Below are 22161 nucleotides of genomic sequence, written 5' to 3'. Positions count from 1 at the left end.
GATTGATCATTTAAAGGAGACCTATTATGCTTTTTTCATTTTTTTCTTGTGCATATAAAAGATCTTGAAAATTAAAAAGGTCAAAGTCTGTACCAACAGAAGCTCCTCTCTCCCACAGAAAACGCTGCTCCTGAAACTCGTGGTCAGTAGTCCCACCTTTAACTCTGTGACTTTGTGACATCACGGTAAACCTGAAAATGAGCATACTAAGTCTCCTTTAATCAAAAAATAATCAGCAATTTAATTAAGATTTAAATCTTGAGTTGCAGCCCTAATACACAGACTTATTTTCTCTTCATTTTTTGTATATAGTATTAACACCAGGTATGTGTGAGAGTATATCTAAAATTTTAAGATGCCTTTAAGATTTCTGTAAATATATTTACCTTGCTAAAAGTAATCTGCAACTTTTTCAGGTATTTGTGACCTCGTACTTTTCTAATTAATTTCTAATACTATTTGTAATTGAAAACATGTATTTCGTGAGTGACACTTGTGTGTTGAATTTTATATAATTTTGAATTTGTGAAATACTGTATAACTCACTCAGGCTTGTATTTATAATGCCTCAGATCTATGCACCAGACACTCACTGTCTGAAGAATAACATCATTCTTGACGGTGAAAACTACGTATAAAGTAAGTATTGTGACTCTTGACGTGCTGTCGCTTCAAACAGGGTACTGTGCTTCATACACATACTCTTGTACATTTACTTTCTACTTCTCTTTATCACAGAAAAGACCTAAAAGAGAAAAAAATTGTGATGCACATGAGAGGATGATGAAAGAACACTGATGATTTAAAATGATCATGTGAGAGATGAACACATTTTAAAATAAAAGCGTTTGTTTTTTAACAGCAATGTTTTCAAGAGCTAAACTCACTCTTGTTGATGAGAACTGTCAAATGTTGGTAGTTCACTGACTCTGTGACGGTACAGATAAGAAAAGTGCTCACTGCAGGAAGCCAATATAGTTGTTTTTTTGAGTTTGTTTTAATTCTTCTACTGACACACCTGTTGGTGTTAATCTAATCTTTTCTCTACTCTCATCTTTTCTCTAGTCAGCAGGGGTGCTGTTAGAAATTTTTTATACGGGGGCCAGAAGGGGCCACTGAAAATCTTGGGGTGGGCAACAAAAGGTGGGGTGGTGGGTGTTGGCATTTACGGATGGTCAAATATGGATGGCTGATCAATGCATTTGTTATTTTCATTTGTTATTTACTGTAAATAAATAGTACCTAATGTTAAATATCAGATAGAAGCATAATATGCAAAGAGCACTCATTACTGAGAAGCATATTATGCATATGCTACTCACGAACTCTTGCTAACTTCTGACGTAAATACCTGTTACTTTGGCTCCATTCATCAGAACAAAAGTTAAAGGGTAATCCAACAGCTCTGTGGGTTAACACACAATAATAACTGGTGTCAAACAAAATGTGTGGTGTGTGGCCAGATGTGCACCAAGCTTCAAAGTTTACCTCACAGATAGCAGTGTAGCAGCAGCTTTATGTGATTCACTGTTCATTTACCTCTGAAGCACCCTTTGCCATGCCGAGCCAGTGTGATAGACAGTGATAGTTTGATAGCCAGCCTTTGACAGCTCCCTTCAGAACTGTAATGGTATGTTATTATAAATTCATGCACAACACTGCGTGTGCAGATGTAGTTGTGTTTTGCGGGGTCATGATTGGCAGCTGATAAAATGACTTTCATCATAGTGCAGCTGTCAGCATCCCAAACTAACGCCTGTGCTGTTGTTGGTGTTTTGCAACATCCTGTTAGGTTTACTGCAAATTAAACTATCATGCAGTTGAACAGATTCGGGCCAAAATACTTCTGAGTTTAAATGAATTGCCACTCTGTGCCTCGAATACCAGGGCGCAAAATGGCTGCCATGCATCAAGCAGGTGTAATTACAGGTGTTAGCTTGACATACGCTGTGCTCCTTTGGTTAAATTAAGTAATTTGCTGAGCAATCCATCGCTCATCTGTCATTCAGGGCTAACAACATTAGAGGGGAGATGTGTACTCGTGTTGGAAGCCTTAGATGTGTCTGTTGGCCCCCCCTTTAATTTAATCCACAGCTTTAACGTTCACGACAACAAAATGAGTGATGAATAGGCTGCATAATGGCACGTTGATCCAATTGGGATTCCTGGAGCCACAGCTAAACGTGTCAGCCCAGCCATGTTTCAACTCCAGCTTGGTTCATGCAGAGCAGAGGCTGCAGCATCAGCACTTGTGCAAGATGTTTAATTTCAAAGGTGAATCTCAGGGCTTGGTAATGTAGTGATGATATACGAGAGGACACCTTGCAGCATATGACTAGTGTCCAATAACCCATCATCAAACACACAACTTTAACGCTTTTAAAGGAGCAATGCGTTCGGATTTTGATTTATAATATTCAAATATAGTAAAAATTATCAATAGAATGAAATAATAACCCTTTGACATTACATGAAAGACATCTAGCTATGTATTGTGTTCCAGAGATATATACTGAAGTTAGCATGCAAACAAGTTAACCCTGGCTTGTCCTGTCTCGTGATACCACTTTGTACCTCAAGAGGTGATAGTAGTGAGTCACTGTAGTGCCCAGTCTGCCCTCAGTCCAACAACACCAAGGTCATTATCTTAATGGACTTGGCCCCTGGCACCCCGGGGATGACCCAAACGTAAAACCAACCCAGTCCTACGAAGGTAGGCGCTGACTGATGCCGAACTTCCCTCTCGCTCAGGCCCCCTTTCATGCCTCAACCTGCCATGTCTTCGTCGTCAAAGTCTTGGTTGGAGCGACTGTAAATCACCTCTGTACTGTATTCCCATCATCAAACTGGCCTCTGACAGTCTTGGAGGCTGCGTTGTGTCCTTGTCTGGCCATGTTAACTGCGAGGCAGCTAATTCTGGTTCCAGCTCCGGTTCGGGGTCCATTCCAGTGCCCCTCCCAGCCAGCATTCCGACCCTGGGCCTGAAAACCTCCTCCTCCTGGCAGTCACCAACCAACACTCTCCTAAGACTGCAAGCTCCCAGTTAGAGCAGGGTCAGCTAATATGACTGCTAGCTGCACGGCTAACTGAGCTAACTAGCTAATGGTAGCTACAGTTAGAGATTACTCTGGTGATATGCTGCCCCATATTTAGTTGGAGTATGAATCCAATGGCCAATTCTTAAACATTGCACCACCATGTATTTAAACAGTATGTGTCACAGTCACAGTTTTTCTACACACAGATTTATAGATTTACACACTGGATTAAATCCAAGAGTGAAGTGAAGAGTGAGTCAAGTTTTCCTCCACAAACACGTAATCATTATTTTCATTTAACCTCATTAAATGAAAATAAATGAGAACACATTCATTGTGGAGACGTATGCGTTGTACCTGCCATCAGGGGGTGTGACCACATGCTTGAAACTGTTTGTTGTGTGAAAACATGACAAACTTCTGCTGGAAAACAGCAGCTTTTTCCAGTAAAGGTGAGATGTAGCTCAGAGAGCTGATGTGATATTAAAACATGAGAATGATGACATGATTGTTTAATGAAGGCACAAACTGATATTCAATGCAAGGGTAAAATAGTGAGGATTTTCTCAACCTGTTGTTGCTTCATCCGTTAGGAGTGGCTGGGCAGTAAAGATTAAGAGATGTCCCATTAAAATTAAGCTAAATGGCTGAAAAAGCATAAAAACATCAGCACCTTGTCCCTGTCTCTAGAGATACGCACATAAACACTTGTTTTGTCACTTAGAAGAGGACTGAGAAGGACATTGCATGGACTTAGCTAACTCTCAGCCATAACCACTACATGCTTAACCCCAACTGGTACTCTGATTCAAACAAAAACAAATCTTAATCCTAAAATATGTTGAGGATTTTGTCCACAAATTGAGTCCTCATACAGTATGTGATTGTAAGTGTAGGCTTCTACACTTGCTAGGACTCTAGTTTGAACCTTAATAATCATAACTAAATACTTAAACCAGATCCCAACCACACATCTCATCCTATAACCTAAACCTAATTCTGATATTAACCTTAAGGGAACAGTTCACCCAAAAAAAGAAAATTCAGTCATTATCTACCCCCATTGCTGATAGCAAGTTGCGTGAAGTTTTCGTCGTCCACAAAACATTTCTGGAGCCTCACAGTGAAAGCAACATTCTCCTAAACAACTGAAGTAGGTGGGGACTTGTTTTAAAAGGGGATAAAAACAACAGAAAACAACATAAAATGGCTCCATATAGCTCATCTGGCAAGATCCCATACTGATTCGGAATGACGTTTTTGTTACGTCATTTTTAGTAAGATGAAATTTTCACTGTAGCTGCTAAGCTAAAAGCGTTAGCACTGTCTGAGGTGGGTGCACGAGCTCGACTATGCATCAAGGGTGTAAATAACGTCTTTTCAAATCAATTTGAGATGTTGGGACTTACAGAGACTTGCTACTGTATGTCGCCATTTTATGTTTTCTTTTTGGGTTGTTTTTTTGTCCCTATCTACTCCAGTTGTTTAGGAGAATGCTGCAGCAGTCAATGACTGAATTGTCATTTTTTAGGTGAACTTACCCTTTAAAGTGGACTTTGGTCTGCTGCACATGTGCAAAAAGTCTAGTAAAAAGCCTTTTGTGGCTCCAGAGGACGCTGCGTGTAATCTGATAATTTACCTCCGGTGATGTCACAACAAGGCAAACACGTCCGCACTTTCCAGAAATGTCCTCAACTCGTCTCGGCCCCCACAAAGATACCAAGGAAGGAGCACATACACACACAGACTAGGGGGGTTTTGCTTGGATGACGTTTGAGCACCACAGTGTCGTTGGCGGACTCCGCCACTTGGAGGCGCCCGGCTCATACTTTGTGTGCGCGGGGAAGTGGAGGCAGGGAAGGAAAGTGGGCTTGAGAAAGAAATCTCTTCCCTGAACTGTTTACCCTGACGTCAGTTTGCAGAACTAGCTCTGCCCTGTCTCCCTCAGTGTCTCTGAAACTCCACTCAGTGAGAATTGGGGGAGTAGATGGGCTCGGCTCCGCTACATGCGCGCCCGGACCTGACGGAGTGAATGAAATGATTTCTCCTGCACATTTAAAGTGGACTAAAACAGCTACACGATGAACACCTGCGCCTTTCTCTTGATTTTGACTGTTCAGATCTACGCCGATGGCATTGAGGGACCAACAGGTAAGCCTCACATTCATCTCTATCTCCTCAAACGCAGTTGGGAAGTTTTAACATGTGGACGAAACTCTACTTGAAGCAAAAGCAGAGCGAGTCTGGCGAAGGTGCCAACTTTGTGCCCCCTTCCCCTTAACACGCTGCTGCGTTTATCTGCGGCTCACCGATGCTTCACATGACTTCAGAAGCGGACAATGTCAGCAACCCCGAGCGGAAAATAAAATTGTATTATCTCATAAGTTTATAAACTGATGTGTTAAGTTTGGTGAGTGCCAGACTCCTGCAGAAATGTTGGGTATTTAAGGGGGCTGCGGCTGGGTGTTCAGGGGGGGAAGCTCCCATTTCCCAAAACAGCACAATCCTCTGCGCTACGCTGCCTCTGCTCTCTTGTTATGGCTCAAGCTTAATTTAAAGGCGCCAGGTAGCCTGAAAGGTGTTTGCCTTTGTGATTTAAAGTTAGATATCAGCTCATTCAGAGCGGGGAATTTCTCTTAACACTGAGTCAACGACACTCCCACGACCTACAGGCAATTTACTCAATATTTGTAAGCATGAATCTCCCAAATCCCACCAGCCTGTGATGACAGCCAGAGACCAGAATCTGGAGCTGCATCATACTGGCGCATAGTGCTTTACTGTGACTCCTTTAAAGTTTACATTTTAATGAGGTATGAGGCATTTTCATGCCAACTTTGATATAATAACATCCCAACATCCACTGTGGGGAGACAGTCAGATTCATTCTCAAAGCTGCTGGATGTTTCTCCTGATGTGATGAGCTGTCTCTGGTCTCTTGGTTTGTCTGGCTGTGGACATATTTATGCTTTATGAAAATATTCCCAAAGACGAGGAAAAATGATGCTTGCTCAAATGTTAAATGGTTGTCAGAGGAGGCTTTCACTTCTCACAAAGTCGTCTTTGCTATTTTGTGTGTGCAAACAAGCTGGATTGGAACATGGTGAGAGTGTGTTTTTCAGATAAAAGGATCAAAATTATGCAATTTCTCGAAATTGTTCCCCAGAAATACACTCTGACTTTTTCTCGTTTCATTCTCGCAGCAGTGTTCCAGCAGGATAAATACATTTGAAAACCGGCCACATATCAGAGAGACTGAAAGAGAGGGAGACAGAGTGGCAAAAATAAACGTCTTTTATAGGAATCTGACACGGACCTTTTCATATTCATCACATTTGTGTTTTCAAAATCTGCTTTTATTCTCTGATTTCTATTAGGCATTCATGCAATGTAATTACAGAGCTGCGTTTTGGATGCTTTTTTGTCTAACGGCTGAAATGGCTTGGGCCTGTTTGAGTGTCTTTGTCGCACACACACACACACACACACACACACACACACACACACACACACACACATGCATAATTTCACCCCTGTAGAACATAAACACATGGTAATAAGGCAGTAATATTAATAACATTTAGACTGCAGGCTGCTTCAACACTGTATAACAATGCGTCACAGTGTTTGTCACATGCATTTTGAAAGAAAAAGCTTAATTATGTCGAGATCACAAGGAGATTTGACATGTTCTTTTTAATAGAAACGTGGCTAACGTTTGTATTTCTCACCAAAGAAACACTGTGAGAATAACTCGCCGGAAAAGCAGCAACCGCGGCGACAAAAAAACAAAACCATGCAAGCAGAATGTGTATTGTCAAGAGCTGAATGGAGCAAATCATTAAGAGGAATGAGCTGAGACATATGAAGGATTAAATCACACACAGGTAATTAAAAAGAGCTGAATGGAACGGTGACGCTTCACTACGGCTGTGTGAGAGTGCCTGTCAACAAATATCTACATGGTGTCGCTTTTTTAGTTTGTTAACTCGAGTGTTGCAAGCCTCGCCATCTGCACTTTTACCTCCCCTAGTAGTTTCTGTGGCTTCTCCTCTATGTGCCTATAATCCCCTGCTTGGCCTGGCTCCCGTCATGCCCTCATCCAGTAGGAGGAGAAATTAAAGAGCATAAATGCAGCCTTGGCTCCAACAATCTTTGATTAACACTCTGCCTTCTTTGCTGTGATTGTGTGAAGACCACGCCTCAACCTTGGATGCTTCATAACAGTTAAGTCTTTGCACTCCTCTGGGGATTTCTCGCCTTTCTCGATCTAATCCATATTTTCCATAACTCTTTCTCGCTCATGGCACGGCCGGTCCAAGCTGTCAGTTCAGGGGAGGTGAAATTATTAGAGGCTATGAAATATGGACGCTCTCTGCTGCACTGCACTGACTGTGTTGAGGCTGATAAGAGGAGAAAAATATCACATCCGAATCATATTTTCCCCGACACAAAGAGGTGATGAACACGAAAGTCCAGTTCCTGGGTTTTGGTCTGTGTGTGTTTTTTCAGTCCTGGTGTGAAGCCCAATATGACACTTTCACTCCTCTGATGCCTCTTATGGGAATTGAATGGTTGTTCACTTACCATCTGTCTCCTCTATTAGCAGCAAATGTTGTCAACTGAGTGGTGTAATTATCCCGCGTCTCATGACTCATTTCCCAGTTTGATCTAAAGTTAAGACAGAAGATCCTTTTTGCTTATTTCAGTGAATAAGATAACACTTGGATCGAGATGAAAAGTGCTGTCGAGTTAAAGCATGGCATGGAATGAATAATACTCAAGGCTTCAAGTTTGAACTGCGTGAACACCAGCAGCAGCGCAACACAGGACGACTACCACATATAAGCATGAAGGGATTAGAGCTGCAGCAATATTTTGATTATCAAATAATCTTCTTAGTCATTTTTGAAGCAAAAATGCCAAACATTTGCAGGTGTCACCTTCTTAAATCTGAATATTTTGCTTATCTTTGTCACACATGATGGTAAACTGAATATCTTTTGGTTTGGACTCGTGGTCAGACAAAATGAAGACATTTAAAGAGCATCCTTCGCTATTTTCTGACATTTTATAGACAAAAGCTGCTCAGATATACAGGTATGAATAGGTGAATGGATACACAGCAGATTAAACATGATATAAAGAAGGCTCTGCTTAAAGGGGCACTATGTAGTTTTGGAGAAGAAATTCACACTGAGAATTTTAATATTTACAATATTAATGAGGTAATAATACAAACAAGAAATATTTATTTTTTGCATAACTTAATAAACAAGCTGTTCTCGAAGGAAAATAAGGTCCCCAGAACACTGTTTGAAGCTAGAAAGGTGGCAGGGTCTGCCAGATATAAACAAAATAAAACAGTATGAAATTGTGTTGTCCTTTAAGGTCAGTTTGTGTATTCAGTTTATTCAAACATGTGAAGGAAGAGAGTTTGTTTATTTATTTTGTTAAGGCATAAAAAAATCAATCAATGAAGATCTTTCTCTTCTGATTTATTTTTTCCCCCCCAAAACTACATAGTGCACCTTTTAAAAGGGGACTAATCTATTCAGTACATGATCAAATTTCTTTAAATTTCTCAAAAAATTGTGTTGACGCAATTTAAATGTGCTTGCTGTACCAATTTAAATGTTCTTTTTTATTGCAAATGTTCATTACTGTTACATTATTCATCTCACAGCGCCTACTTGTGTATTTGATGGTTCTTGAGAGTCCATTAAATGTGTTTCGCTATAATAGTAGGTATCTAACTGAATGAGGGGAGAAAAAAAGAGCCTGATGCATTTGTGAATTATTGTAGGAAAGAAAAAATGTCACCACCATTTAGAAAATGCTGCCTCTCGCACCACAGAGTTGCAACGGATCCACAAAGTGGAAGTGCTCCCTGCAGGAGCCAGGCCACCATCTGTGGGTAGAGGGTGAGGGGAGGCAGGGATTGGGCCTACATCAGCCTCCTGAAAAGACTGGTTGATTTCCATCTTTGCGGGATCACGGGCAGCAATTCAGAGAGCAGATGGAAAACTTTGCAACAAGGAGGGAGGGGACTAGAGGGGAAGAAGAAGGGGATTCTCAGAGAGGGAAGCTGTGAATGATAAAGGGATTTATTCAGATAGTTTGTCACGATGCTTTGTTTGCGCAGCAGGACTTTTGCTGGGCTCGGCCATTTTGCCGTCAGCGCTTGTGATTAAACAGGGCGCTTACGAGACGAGTCCTCTGCTCTGCAGTGCATCTCCTCCAGTCCCTGTCTCTGATCTATTGTAATTTGGGGCTATGTGGAGGAGCGCCAGCCCCCTTCAACTGGCTCACTCATCTCACAAGACTGGAAGATGAAACATATCCATCTATTGTATGTGCTCAATAGACTCTTCTTAATCCCGAGTGCCATGACTGGTACTCCTCCAAACAGGGGCCTCCTCCGTCTTGAGCTGGTCTCAGTTCTTTGTGATGCACCTCACCTTTGCTTGTTCCCTCATGCTAGACTGCAGCTCTCGCACATCTTGTGATTGTTGTGCTTAATTAATCCTGCTTAGCATTTTGTTGTTGGTTTAATTATCACATGTTATGGTTCTGTTTGCTAATCAGTCCCAGTTTTTTATCTTTTCTTTTCTTTTCCTTTTTTTCTTTGTGAGTTGTGGCGCACTCGGGCGGAGGATTGTTTGCTCCTCACAAAGGTCAAGTACAAGTTGGGAGTCTTGTGCAGAGAAAGAGCGGGTCGTTGCCTTTGAGAAGAGGGCAGTGTCCAAAAGCAGGGTTGTTCCTGCTGGGTGCCACTTCTGCCATTTAGCCCGGCCCTCCTCCATGTGCTCGAGCTTTCTCTTATCAAGCTCGCTGACCAGTTCTGCAGACTAACAAAGAGCTCTGAATGGACCCACTCAGAGGGAATTGTTATTATTATAAATTTGAAACTTGCACTCTGCGTTGTGTGCTATGAATATTTTAACATATTGATTAAAATACTGTATATGAATGCATGTGTGGGTGTTGCTTTTACACTTTTGTGTGCATGCATCTGCTACGTCCTTGTTTAAGAGCTGGAAATCAGGCGCCAAAGATCACAGTTTTACCATGTTGGAAATGCTTCAGCCTCTTCACTCAGCGCTCTTTTTAGAGCACTGTGTCTGTGCTTCATGTTCAAATCCACTCGAAAATTTCCAAATCAGTGAAATTCCTTAACACGGTTTCACTGCTACATTGCACTCAGGCAGATTGACGCATGGGCATACACAAAGATACACACAAGCACGCCGCTCACCTTAAGTGGTCAATGTTCCCTGGATGCAAGGCAGCTGAGTTCAGGTGGGTCAGACACTGTCACCACAAAAGGCCTCGACTACAGAGAGTATGCTAGGTAGGAAGAAGGGAAACATGACAGGAAAGAGGAAAGTAAGATGGCAAACTTGACTAAAAGGGAGAGAAAGAAAGGAATGAAAAGGAAAAGAAGGAACAAATGAATGCTCAGCCCCGACACGGATGCTAGCATGGGCTGGATCTGCCGTCACTGTGAGCTCTTCACAGGTTACTGTGAGACCTTCCAGCACCCGGGAAGAGGTGCCAAGATGGAAAGATTTACAGTCAGCTGCCCTGCCTCCTCCTTTCTGCTCCACAGCGACAGCCAGAGTGCCGGCTCCTCAGCGCCCTCAGCCAGGTGTTATTAATGTGGTATTGATCTTTCAAACTCCGGCAAGTCCATTTTACTTAAATTTGATCAAAGTGGCATCCCGCCTGTGGCCTGTAAGTTTGATGTAGGAGTGGGAATCAGCCAGCCCAGCCAGGACTCGCATGATGTAAGCGCATACAAGGAGCCAGGGTGTGCAGCAGAGGAACGTTCGCAGTATTGTGTAGACCAAAGGACAGGAAAAAAAGTAGAAATCCTCTCAGACATCAAAAGAGGGAGCCTCATTTCCATAAGAAGGCCGTATATATTACAAATAAGCTCCGGAATATCCTGTTGATGTACTGGTCTAAAATGACAGGGCCATTATGCTCATTATCACTAAAAAGCATATGTTTTACTTGAATAATGGACAGGGAAATTTATCATTCAACACAGATGGGCCAGTGTTTATAGCCTGGATGTGAAGGAGAGTGAGAGCACACTCACACATTCGTACACACAGATGTGTAATTATCCAACGAAGAAATAAGCAGGGCTCTGAGTTGCAGCCGTTTCACTCCTTGTGTTTTCTTCCCCCGGGGTAGCGAGCTCCAGACTGCAAAAAGTGGGTCTGCAAGACTGATGCTGCGAGTGCTGCTCCTTATCCTCCACCCAGAGGAAAGAGAGCCTCCTGAGCAGTTTATATTTAGCCCACTGGCCGTGTTTCAGTTCTTTACCTTTCTCCTGTGTCAACAAAGTTGCAGCCAGATTCTCCAGGCCCTCTGTTGTGGTTTATATAGTACTGTAATGAGTGCTCAGGTCACTGGAGTCAGGGTTAAGGATTAGGCCAGGATTGCAGTGTCAAGTTCTGACCTGTTGTTGAGCTGCCTCTAGTCCTCTGCATATGAACCCCCCCAGTGAAATCTGAACTGCTGACACTCCTCTAAAAGTCAAAACACTCTCTTCAGGACATTTCTCTCCCTGGTGGTGTAATGGATGCAGGCTTTAGTTGTCTTTGTGCCGTGATGCCTGCTCTCTGAGGGGAAGTGGTATTTCTGGTCTGGCCAGTCCCTTTAGGCAAAGAAATATCCTCAGAGACCCAACCATGAACCCACACACTTATCACCCTGATGTATCTCACACTTATTAGACTGACAGTCTTTCACATAAACTTTATTAGAACAGTGGAAATTGAAGAGCAGTAAAGTGCAACGGAGCATGGATAATGTCTAGTGTGCTGATTTAAACGGGCGTAGTGTTTGGGGCCTTCACAGCATGAAATATAACTAAAACTGAGCTCTTTTGAAGAAATGCCATATGTGCTCAGTTGTATCTGATCTAAGTTGCGTTACTCATCCCTGTTTGCTTTTGAATTGAACGCATTTTGTTCATGTTTCCATGCAGCACAGGCGCATGGCACAGCGGTGACACTCAGCTGTGACAGCTGCTGTTGCTGGTGGGTTATGGGCAGGTCATGGAAGCTGTGGTAGTGCAGGTGCCAGCTGGCGGTGAATCAGTCAAGGGACTGATTCCAAACCTGTTGCCCACATATATCATGTACACGGATCAGCCACAACATTAAAACCACTGACAGGTGATGTGAGTGACATTGATCATCCAGCACAATGCAATGTTCTGCTGGTAAACCTAGGGTCCTGGCATTCATGTGGATGCCAGTTGACACAGACCACCCATCTCAACACCGTTATGGACCACCCCCACATGGCAACGGTAGTCCCCGATGGCAGTGGCCCTCCTAGCAAGACAGTGCAGGAAATGACAGAGCCCAATGCGTCAGGCTGGCCCCCAAATTCCCCAGATCCCAATTTGATCGAGCATCTCTGGGAACAAGTCCGATCCATGGAGGCCCCATCTCCCAACCCACAGGACCCAAAGGATCCACTGCCAACATCCCAATGCCAGACACCACAGGACACCCTCACAGGTCTTATGTCAATGCATTGATCGATCAGAGCTGTCCTGGTTGCACAAGAGGGACTTGCAGAATATAAAGCAGGTGGTTTTAATGTTGTGGCTGATCGGTGTATATTTGATTTACAATCTTATTAACAAGATTGTGATGTTGAATCACATCGTTTTTGGCTGGACGTCATTAACAGGGTTTCATCTAGAAGTCCGTGAAATCTTTAGTTGAAGTGAAAACATCAGACTCACCCAAACTGGAATTTCATTGACGTGAATGTTGCATGCAATTTCATCACAGTTTCATGCAGGGAAAAATCCACAATAGTCTGCCGGATTTGTGAGAAATAAAAGCTTTGTAATTTTTGTTGTTATTGCAGAATCCTTATTCTACTCTGAACTAAAAGGGCATTTAATTGGTATCTTCTATCTAAATAGAAACAGTGGATATGTGGGGTACGGCAGCACGCTATGATATGATATGATATGATATGCCAACAGCACACTGGCTTCTGACAGCCAGTCGGGTTGAAAAGCTTTTGCACAGTGATTTTAGCAAAGAGAGTTCAAGAGCTCGGCCAGCCTTGGACGCTTTGTTCTGATTCAGGTGTTGAAGTGAGAGGCAGAACAAAAGCAGAGCCTATTGATTTCTCAAACACAGCCTGTCACAGTCAGCTTATTGTCTTCTTCCTCTTGAAACTCTCCTTTCGATCCTACATGACCTCCCATCACAATCCCCCTCACTATGACTTGCCGCATTCGCTCAGGGGATTGCGACTTCCTTTTTCATAAAAACACACCCCTATCCCTCCTTGAGGCTGCACTTTGTGTAGCTGCGAGACAACTCAGGGGCGAGCAGTTCAGGATTTGCCCCTTTTTTACCATTTCCCTCATGTCACAGTATTTTGTATGCACCATTCAAGTCACTCATTAACAGCTGATTTGTGTAAAACAGTGTCTATTATTCATTTCTTTTGACAAGGTGGTTTAATTGCTTGAGGGCAAAAATAATCTCTATGTGCTGCCCAGTGTGATAGAAAGTGTGTGAGTCAGTTCTGCAGGGATGCTAATGATGAGAGATAGCTCCTGACCAAGAAAATATGTGCCCTTTATCTTCAGATCACTGCGTTGTTACTGTGTTGCTCAGAAACAGGGACAACACACAGTTAATAATAATGCCTGCATATGTGCTTTGATGTGTAGGTCAGTACACACACGCCCAGAGAGGTGATCTTCCATTCGACTGGGGTAGGCTTGATGAACCTTCCTTCAGGGCACTTCACAGCCCTCCAGTGTCCTTCACTGTCCTCCTGGGCTGGTGATTGCTAAGCCTCTCTCCATTCTTGAAAGACAGTTTGTCAAACAGTTTGAAAGGCCATTGTTTGTCCCTGTGGTGGCTGCCCAACTCAAAAGACTGGGAATGGGGAGGTGATTGCTCCATGAGATGAGGGGCTTGTGGGTCGATTGAAGTAGATACCAACATGACCTCCTCTAAGGAACCTTTCAAGTCTCCCTCTACAGTCAGACGAAGACCATGTCAACACTCATGTGGATATGTTTGAAAATGCTTTTGTTCTCAGCCTGCCATCTTCAGTAAGCTGGCACTGAAAATTGACCTTATTGAAAATTCTTCCCGTGGATGATTCCTAAAACGCTGGTCTCACATTGTCAAGTGAGCAGGGGGAAAAGAGGAGCTTTTGAAAAATGCTGACACCACCATCGTGATGTGATCTACTGTAAAGCTGCTGGCTCAGAGAGGTGTCGCGCATGCCCAATGGAGAGGATTTTTGCACTTGTGTATTGGTTTTGGCATTTTGATATGAATGGCAAACTATTTGAGAACGGCTTGGAAACACTAATGTGGACTGAAAGCTTTCATGCCATTTTCAAATAGCGCGGACCTTCTGCAGCCAAAGGCAGTGCACGGTTTGCGTGTCTCACATTAGCACAAAAAACAGAAATATGCAAGAATGTCCAGGGAGCCCACGGGGTGTAGTTAACAAAGAGCTTAATTCAAAACCACAAACAGAAGATTAGAATAATTGCTCTTCCCTTCTGTGTGTGTGTGTGTGTGTGGGTGGGTGTTTGGGTGTTTGTATGCACGCTGGCGAGTGCCCGACTGACTGTTTTGTATATGTGGAAGGAGCAGATTGGTGATTGTTCCTACATGATTATATGTAAATATTTGCTGAACTCCGTTGGCCATTGTGAACTTCCATAAATCACAGCCATGTGGATTATTATGGAGCTTTTGTTTGCTTTATTCCTCCATGGTGTGAAAATGCTAATGAAAAAAATTAGCATACTGTGCTTAGGACATGTTCTTTTAATGAAAAAATATGTTGCACTGCAAAGATCAAGAAGTCAGGGTTTGGAATAGAAACAGACTTCGGAGCCGTTGTGTGTTTGGAGAGTAGCTGAGTGTCAGGGACCTCTGAGCAGGTCGGCCGTGGCCTTTGTCTGCCTGGACAGCCAGGGTAATTAAGAATGAGCTTAGGCCGGGATTATGGCTGGAAGTAGGCTGATCACAGGGGACAGGAGAAAAGGCATTAGGAGAATGGTGGTTAATATGGGTATTACTCTGCTTAGCAGTGGTATCATGTGACAATGGGACAACTGACAATGGAACCCTGTTGATGCTGCGATCCCTCGCTCTCTGCTAATAGGCTTTACAGCAGATAGCTTTGTTTACCTACAGTGTGCACTCCACCTTCCTACTTTATCTTCCTTCCTCACACATTCAAACTTTTTCTAATTTGTCTCAGCCTAATTAGAAAATGGTAATATTTTGCTGTACACCTCCCTGGGGCATTTTAGCAGTGTTCAGATGTATTTGCCTTACACCAGCACCTTTGAAACGAAACATGCATGATTTCTCATCTCTCTTGTGAATGCACACACACACACATTCTTGCTGTTTTTGAGAGATTTTTTGCAGAATGTAATTAATGTTCTCATTAACTGAGTGAACGAGCTGCAAGGCAGAACTAAAAGCCTGATACCCTCGGGTCCTTGCCCTCCTCTGCTGTAGAAACTGAAACTTATAGCCTGTGTTTAGCATGTGAAAACAGAGGTAGCTACTACTCTTGTTAGTCCTGCCTTTTATTGTGATCTGCATGCAGAGGTAACCTGATGCCTGTAGCCTGTGCACCACAAGTGAAGCCATTTGCTGCCCTTTAGAAAGGATATGGAAGCATGCCAGTATGAATAATAACAGTGTAGGGAGGGTTTATCCAAACACAGAAAGGTCAGATCAAATGGCCCACCTAATTCGTGGCATTACTCTTATTTACAATGAACCGTTGCACTTATTCCTGGTATCAGCAGCCGCGTATTAGAAAACATTCCTGCAGGTGGATATTTGGCAGAATTATCAGCGCATGACGTGACACAGCAATGCTTTGTTTTGACCTTGTTGAGAGGGAGCAGGGAATTGTTTTCCACAGTCTTTAAGAGCTAATCCCATCAGAGGGACTGCGCAGCATGGAGGGCTAACTCAGTCACGTCTGAGGTAGTGCTGCCAGAATAAGAGGCAGACAGGAATGTGTTTGTCTGGCTAACTTGGCTTTATTCACTCCTGACTGGAAAAGCAAAGGAGGAAAACGCCTCCCAGACAACTTGACTTCTTAATTCCTTTCTCTGAGCCAGGGTTAGGAGTGAGTGTCTGGTTCTGTGATCCTCCATGTGTTAGTGAGAGCAGGAGGCAACTTTTGATTTGGATTCAGCAGTGGATTGGAGAGATGCGATAGTGACTCAGACTGTCATTACGGCAGATGAATTAACTAGGTTTTACCTCTGAGAGGAGGGTTCCTCGCTTCACTGGTTGTCTTTTGGCTTGGTTAGGCACATGTGCTCCTGGGGGAATGGGCTCATTCAGTGCTTAGGCCATGGAACCGAGGATTTATCCCAGTCCAGTGAGTCCCTGTGGCGCCACAAACTCCTGCTGAAGGATTTAGGACCGGCCTGTCCGTCTGTCGGCTTTCTCTACAGAGATTGAGAAGACAGACTTTTCTTTCCAAGAAACATTTGTGTCTGCATCTGTGGTGGATATGTTCTAGTTGAAATCAATCATGCGAAGTGTGGGTGAAAGGTGAAATTTGGAGCAGCTATTAAGACAAAAATGTGGTTTCCATAAGGGATGACAGTATTGTGTGCTCTTACTCTGCTGTATGAAATAGGTTTAGAAATCTTAGTACCACTCTCTAGGGGGTGGGGAAAAAATAGATACAGCACAATTCTATCTTGACAGATAATGTTCATATGCAGAAAGGTCAAAATTTGGAAATTTCAAACGGACTTCCTGAAATTATGATCACCTGTTACAACTTTGTAAGATGTTCTGTACGTAAACAAGCGTTGTATTACGTCCAAGATACTACTTCTACTGCTACTTCTTCAGTTTTGGTGATCATGGCTGAGTATGAGCAAAGATAATTAAAGGTGCACTATGCAACTTTTTTCCAGGCCTAAAAACAAACAGAGACAGCGCTCTTGTTCTTGTTTTAGTTTCAGACGACCTTTAAGCCATATGTTTACATTTGTATTTGCAAACATTAGAGCAAAACAAGCTTGTAGGACTAAATAGCAAAATTTGTTACTCAAAAAATTACACAGTGCACCTTGAGAGCAAATTCATCTGTTTATTTTAATTGTGGATATTTATAAATATGCTACCTTTAAAAAGCAGTAGGTTGTCACAAATTTAGAAAAGATAGTCATGTACAGAAATCCAAAATTTTGATGCATCAATGAACATTTGATAATTGCATTGTAGCCCTTTGAATTGGATTCGCACCCCATTTCCTGTCCTTTTTTATAAAGCCTTTATAAGTTGTTACAAATGTATTAAAAATGGCTAACTAACTATTTAGTAATACTTTGTAGTCCAGTTATAAACCATTAATACACCAAATGTTTGGGTGCCAAGATGTGAAAAAGTCCTATGGCTAACTAACCTGTCTACAGTTACAAATCCTCGTAAAGCATTACTGAAGAGTTTTTAATTTTATTAAGTTGTTAATAGATGGATTTTATGCCCGCAGCTCTTCTCCAGAAGCCCAGAGGTCAAACACCCCATTAAAGCGGGGTTCCTAAAGTATTTAATAACTAAAAAGACAAAGCGAGTATGCTGCTTAAGGAGGATAAAAGCCAACCAGAGAGATAGGAACCCCTGCGAGATACTTCACACAGATCTTGTCTTCACAAATTTTCCCTGGCTTAACATGAAGCCAGCGCAGCCAGGGCTGAATACAGTCCAAAGGTAGCTTTAGCCCAACATCCAAGCTAATTTTAGCGAGTGTAGCTCAACACTTGATGCAGTTGCTTCACAGTAATCAGTCGCCATCTGTTTTGTTTTTCTTGAAGGCTTTTATTGCGAAGCAGCTGAAGTGAGTCTGAATTACCGCAAGACAAACATGGAAAGCATCTGCTTTCTCACAGCTGTTGTCTGCTGCTCTAGTTCTTCAGCCAAATTTAGTCATTGTGATGAATTGTGCTTCACTTTTTTTTGTCTCAATCATAAAATGTAATTTGAGCTTATATGTGGTTGATACTTGCAAACTGAAAAAATGTCTTGATTCGGACAGCAACTCACGATTATTTTCATTAGCGACTAATGGGCAGATTATTTTCACGATTCATCGTCTAATCTATAAAAAAGCCCAAAAAATCGTGAAAAATGCGCCATTATCCAGAGCCCAAAGTGACGTCTTCAAATTGCTTCTTTTGTTCAACCACGAGTCAAAAACCCAAAGACTCTTCATTTACCATCACAAATAAAACAGAAAAGCAACAAATCCTCACATGTAAGAAGCTGGAACCAACAAGTGTTTGACATTTTTGACAGAACCTTTTTTAAAAACATAGCACACACAACAAGAGATTTCAGCAACAAAGATATATTTATATACATTTTTTTTTTTATCTGACCTGCTGAATTTTAAGCACACTGCCACAACCAATGAAAATGTCCCACTTGACAGAACTTCGAGCATATGTGCGACCAAAATCGTCGTACCCTGGAGCCCTGGCCTAAACTAAATGATATCTCACATGTGTAAAATGGCAAATATGTCATAATATATTTCATAAAATTGTCAGTCATTTTTAAAATATTTATGAAATACTCTCTAGCAATCCCCCACGTTGAGCTGTGAAACTGGACATGAAGTAAAGCCAGATAGCACTGAGCTTTCTAAAACTATATCCGTCACACTGTGTTCCTGTGTCAAGGTGCTTTTCTGTTCTTAATTTCTCCGTCTTCACTGCTCCATCATTCTCTCCGCGTGTCGCGCCAGGCTCCGTGTTTCCTCTCCATCTTTGTCCTTGTCCTCTCAGCCTTAGGGCTTCTCGGGGATCTACAGTACGCTCTGTGTTTCTGGGGAGGGTTCAGTATTCCAGGCAGGGGTGAGCACGAGCTCAAAGCAGACCTGTCTATGAGTGTATGTGTCTGCCTGCCTCCCCAGGCACTCATTAAGCTGGTGTGTGAAGGTGTGTGTTTCCGGAGGCAGTGGGGGGAAACATGCGCGCATACGGAGGTTAAAAGGCCCCCGACAGAGACATAATTTCCAAGCCTGGGGCGATGGGAGAAGGTAACTTCATTAGCCAGTTCCCGCTGTACAGATTAACTTGATTATACTAACCAAGTCTCGATGGCGACAGCGCTGCAGAGTGCAAATGTCACACCTGGAACCAAAATCTGTGCATCTTTTTTTCTTTTTCTAGAAGTATCCTTGTGTGTGTGTGTGGTGGGTGGGTGTGTGCAATGAAGGAAGGGAAGGAGGGTCAAATGATACACCTGGGACATTTGGCTGCTCTGTAATTTGCAAAGTGACTCATCTTCAGGTAATGAGCAGGTACCGGTCGAGAAACTCCTTTCTATAATTTGGTTGATGGAAGTCACACTCAATGTAATACCGAACATGTGCACACTCACACACACATTTCGCAGCCTGTCTTTAAGATTTTAGGCGCACACTACCCATTGTCTCAGCCTCGTGCCTTTTTTTTTTTCTTCAAACATTCCTGCCGCAGCACCGCAAAGCATGACTATCAGCTTTTTCCACTTAGACTGTATCTGTCAAGATATCTTTTCCTCGTAATATGCACAAAGATTCGCGGTCATGTGTAGTCACGCACTTGCCCTTTCATTACTCCCGGGCAAACAGTATTAACCTCTTTTAACCTGCATTGATCCACAGCACCTCTTGACTTCCACTCTCCACATTAGGTGATAGGATTGGTGTTGGCTTGCAGACATCTGTGGCCCTGAGGTGCGTCCTGGGTCAGAGAATTAACAAGATAAGTTTGTATCGTTCACGGGAAGCCATTGACACAATCGCTTTCCATATCTTCATGGATATTTTTTGCAGTCCCGCTGCTTTCCCTCTCGAAGACTTTATTGACCAGAAAATAGAGGAATTTAGTTTCCTCGGGCCTGTTAGATTAGAACTGTGTAAGCCTTCTGCACGACGCTGCGTGCTTCAGATTAAACACTTTAAATCTCTTGAGGGAGTTGTCGTGAAGGCCACTTTCATGAATAGTATTGCCTCTTATCCTGTAATGCATTGTTATGGCTTTGTGTCTGTGCTCACCTGTTGAAACAGAACATTTTTTTCACTCTGTGCGTCTGCAAATTCTGTATTCTTCACACACACACACACACTGCTATAATATTACATTCATAGGCAAGGCTTTAGCGCCAGTCCTGAAAAAAATATTCCTAAGCCTTCTGTCAGACTCCCAGTGAGGCTACTTTTTTTCTGACCTACAAATGCTTCAGAAAACATCCACACACACACACACACACACACACGTTTGTGCTTGTCAAGTCCCCAGTCGTGTATCCTGGCCAAGGTGAAGGAGTGTGAAGGGAGACAGGTCAAGCCGGAGAAATGCAGACACATGGAGATGAGAGGAGGGATGGCAAACGCTGCCTCTCGCACGTCCTGCCGACAGCCGCCCTGTTGTTGTCACTCTCTGGCTGACGGGCCAGATTCAGTGGGATTCAGTCGAGCTGCCGCTTTGATAAAATGTTTGCAGGAAATGAGGAAAACTGAGCCGACTGCAACCTCTGGCTTTAAAACATGCCGCTCATGAAAATGAAGTTGTCTTGGCGATGATTGCTGGAAGAGCGCTCCGGGGCTCATTTTTCTTTCCGCGGTCACTGCTCAGCCGAGGTAGCGGTAACAGATTTTGACACTGCAGGCTAAATGAGCACACGGACACGTATATGTTTACGAGGGCAGATTATAATTTCAGGAAATTACAGCTTTCAAATTCCTCCAGTCATCTCCGTTATCATACACGCTGTGTGTGGTAGGGGTTTACAGTAGAGCCACCAGGCACCAATACACCCAGACAAAGGCAGCCACTCAGGTAGATCATTAGTGGTTATATGAACATGAAAGCTCATAACACAACATGGTATGCTATTATCTCAGCAGCCACAGCACTCACATTGTTTTGGCCTCCAGCAGAACACAGGGCGGAGAGCTTCCTGTCACAGGTGTGGTTTTTCCGTGCCACCTTGTTCAGGGCTGCCTGTGTGGAGAAACACTGCCCTCTCTCCACGGCCTTTGATTGTCTACATCAAATATGACTAGGATGGGTCACATGGTAAGGATTGGCTGCAAACAGGGTCATATTAGCAGAGCAGGGCAGGCGTACAGAGAGGGTTTCTACAGCAGACTGGACAAATGGCCTTTTGGCCTGTCATGCTGCATCTCTGGCAGGGATGTGATATTAGTGTTGGGCAATGTGACTGTTTACTGTACACCGTTTCTGTACATGTCTTTGTGATGTCTATTTCTGCTGTAACATTTCAGGTACTTCAGCCGAGGGCCAAGGACAATATAATATTATATCGTTATCGTGATATGAGACGATATGTCATCTTAGATTTTGGATGTCATTATGTTGTAATATTGAATACATGTTGTCTTTTCCTGGTTTTGAAAGCTGCATTGCAGTTAAGTGATGTTATTTCCTGAACTTATTAGACTGTTCTACTTGGTGGGAAGTCACAATGTACAGATACCTCATTACTGTACTTAAGGAGATTTATTAGAGTTGATTAGTATTTATTTTTCCAAAAATCCCTACATTTTAACACTAATATCTGTACTCTCTACTCCTTACAGAGGGGAATTATTGATCATTTTCATTATGTGTCATTGCAGGCTTTCTTCCCAACATCACATTGACAATGACTTTAGCTTGCATTTAAAATGGTAAATTTTGCTGGTTGTCTTCTTTTAAAGATGTTTTAATCTGAATACCTTCAGAATAAAACTAAAAAAGTCAATGCCTCTGGTACACTTGTGATGGGTGTCGAGTTTTGTGTAGAGAAAATATTTGTTTTATTTATACAGAGATCAGTGTTGCATCACAACACATAAACTCAATGAAACACAGACACTGTTCATTATTAAAATCAAAATAATCAACAGGTGAGGCCCTATATTTGTTCCACTGGATTAAATAGTTATGTTTTTCATCAGGCTTCTCAGCTGCGTGTCAGATACTGATACTGTCCTTGGTGTGATATAAAATTACATGTACAGTGATATACAGTACATCATAGCCTATGGGAAGAACATC

General features: G+C 42.7%; 1 protein-coding gene across 1 annotated transcript in view; it reads left to right on the top strand.

The window, feature by feature from the left end:
- Positions 1-5119: 5119 nt before the first annotated feature.
- The window catches only part of ptprub (protein tyrosine phosphatase receptor type Ub), a 174350-nt gene continuing 157308 nt past the window's right edge, over positions 5120-22161 (top strand). Inside the window, exon 1 of the mRNA XM_073486118.1 lies at positions 5120-5189. Coding sequence (XP_073342219.1) covers positions 5120-5189 — 70 coding nt within the window. The remainder of the gene's footprint in view (positions 5190-22161) is intronic.

Source organism: Pagrus major, chromosome 17 (genome assembly GCF_040436345.1).
Source record: "Pagrus major chromosome 17, Pma_NU_1.0".
Taxonomy (NCBI): domain Eukaryota; kingdom Metazoa; phylum Chordata; class Actinopteri; order Spariformes; family Sparidae; genus Pagrus; species Pagrus major.
Note: the sequence above shows the minus strand (reverse complement) of the source record. Positions and strands in the feature narration are given on the sequence as shown.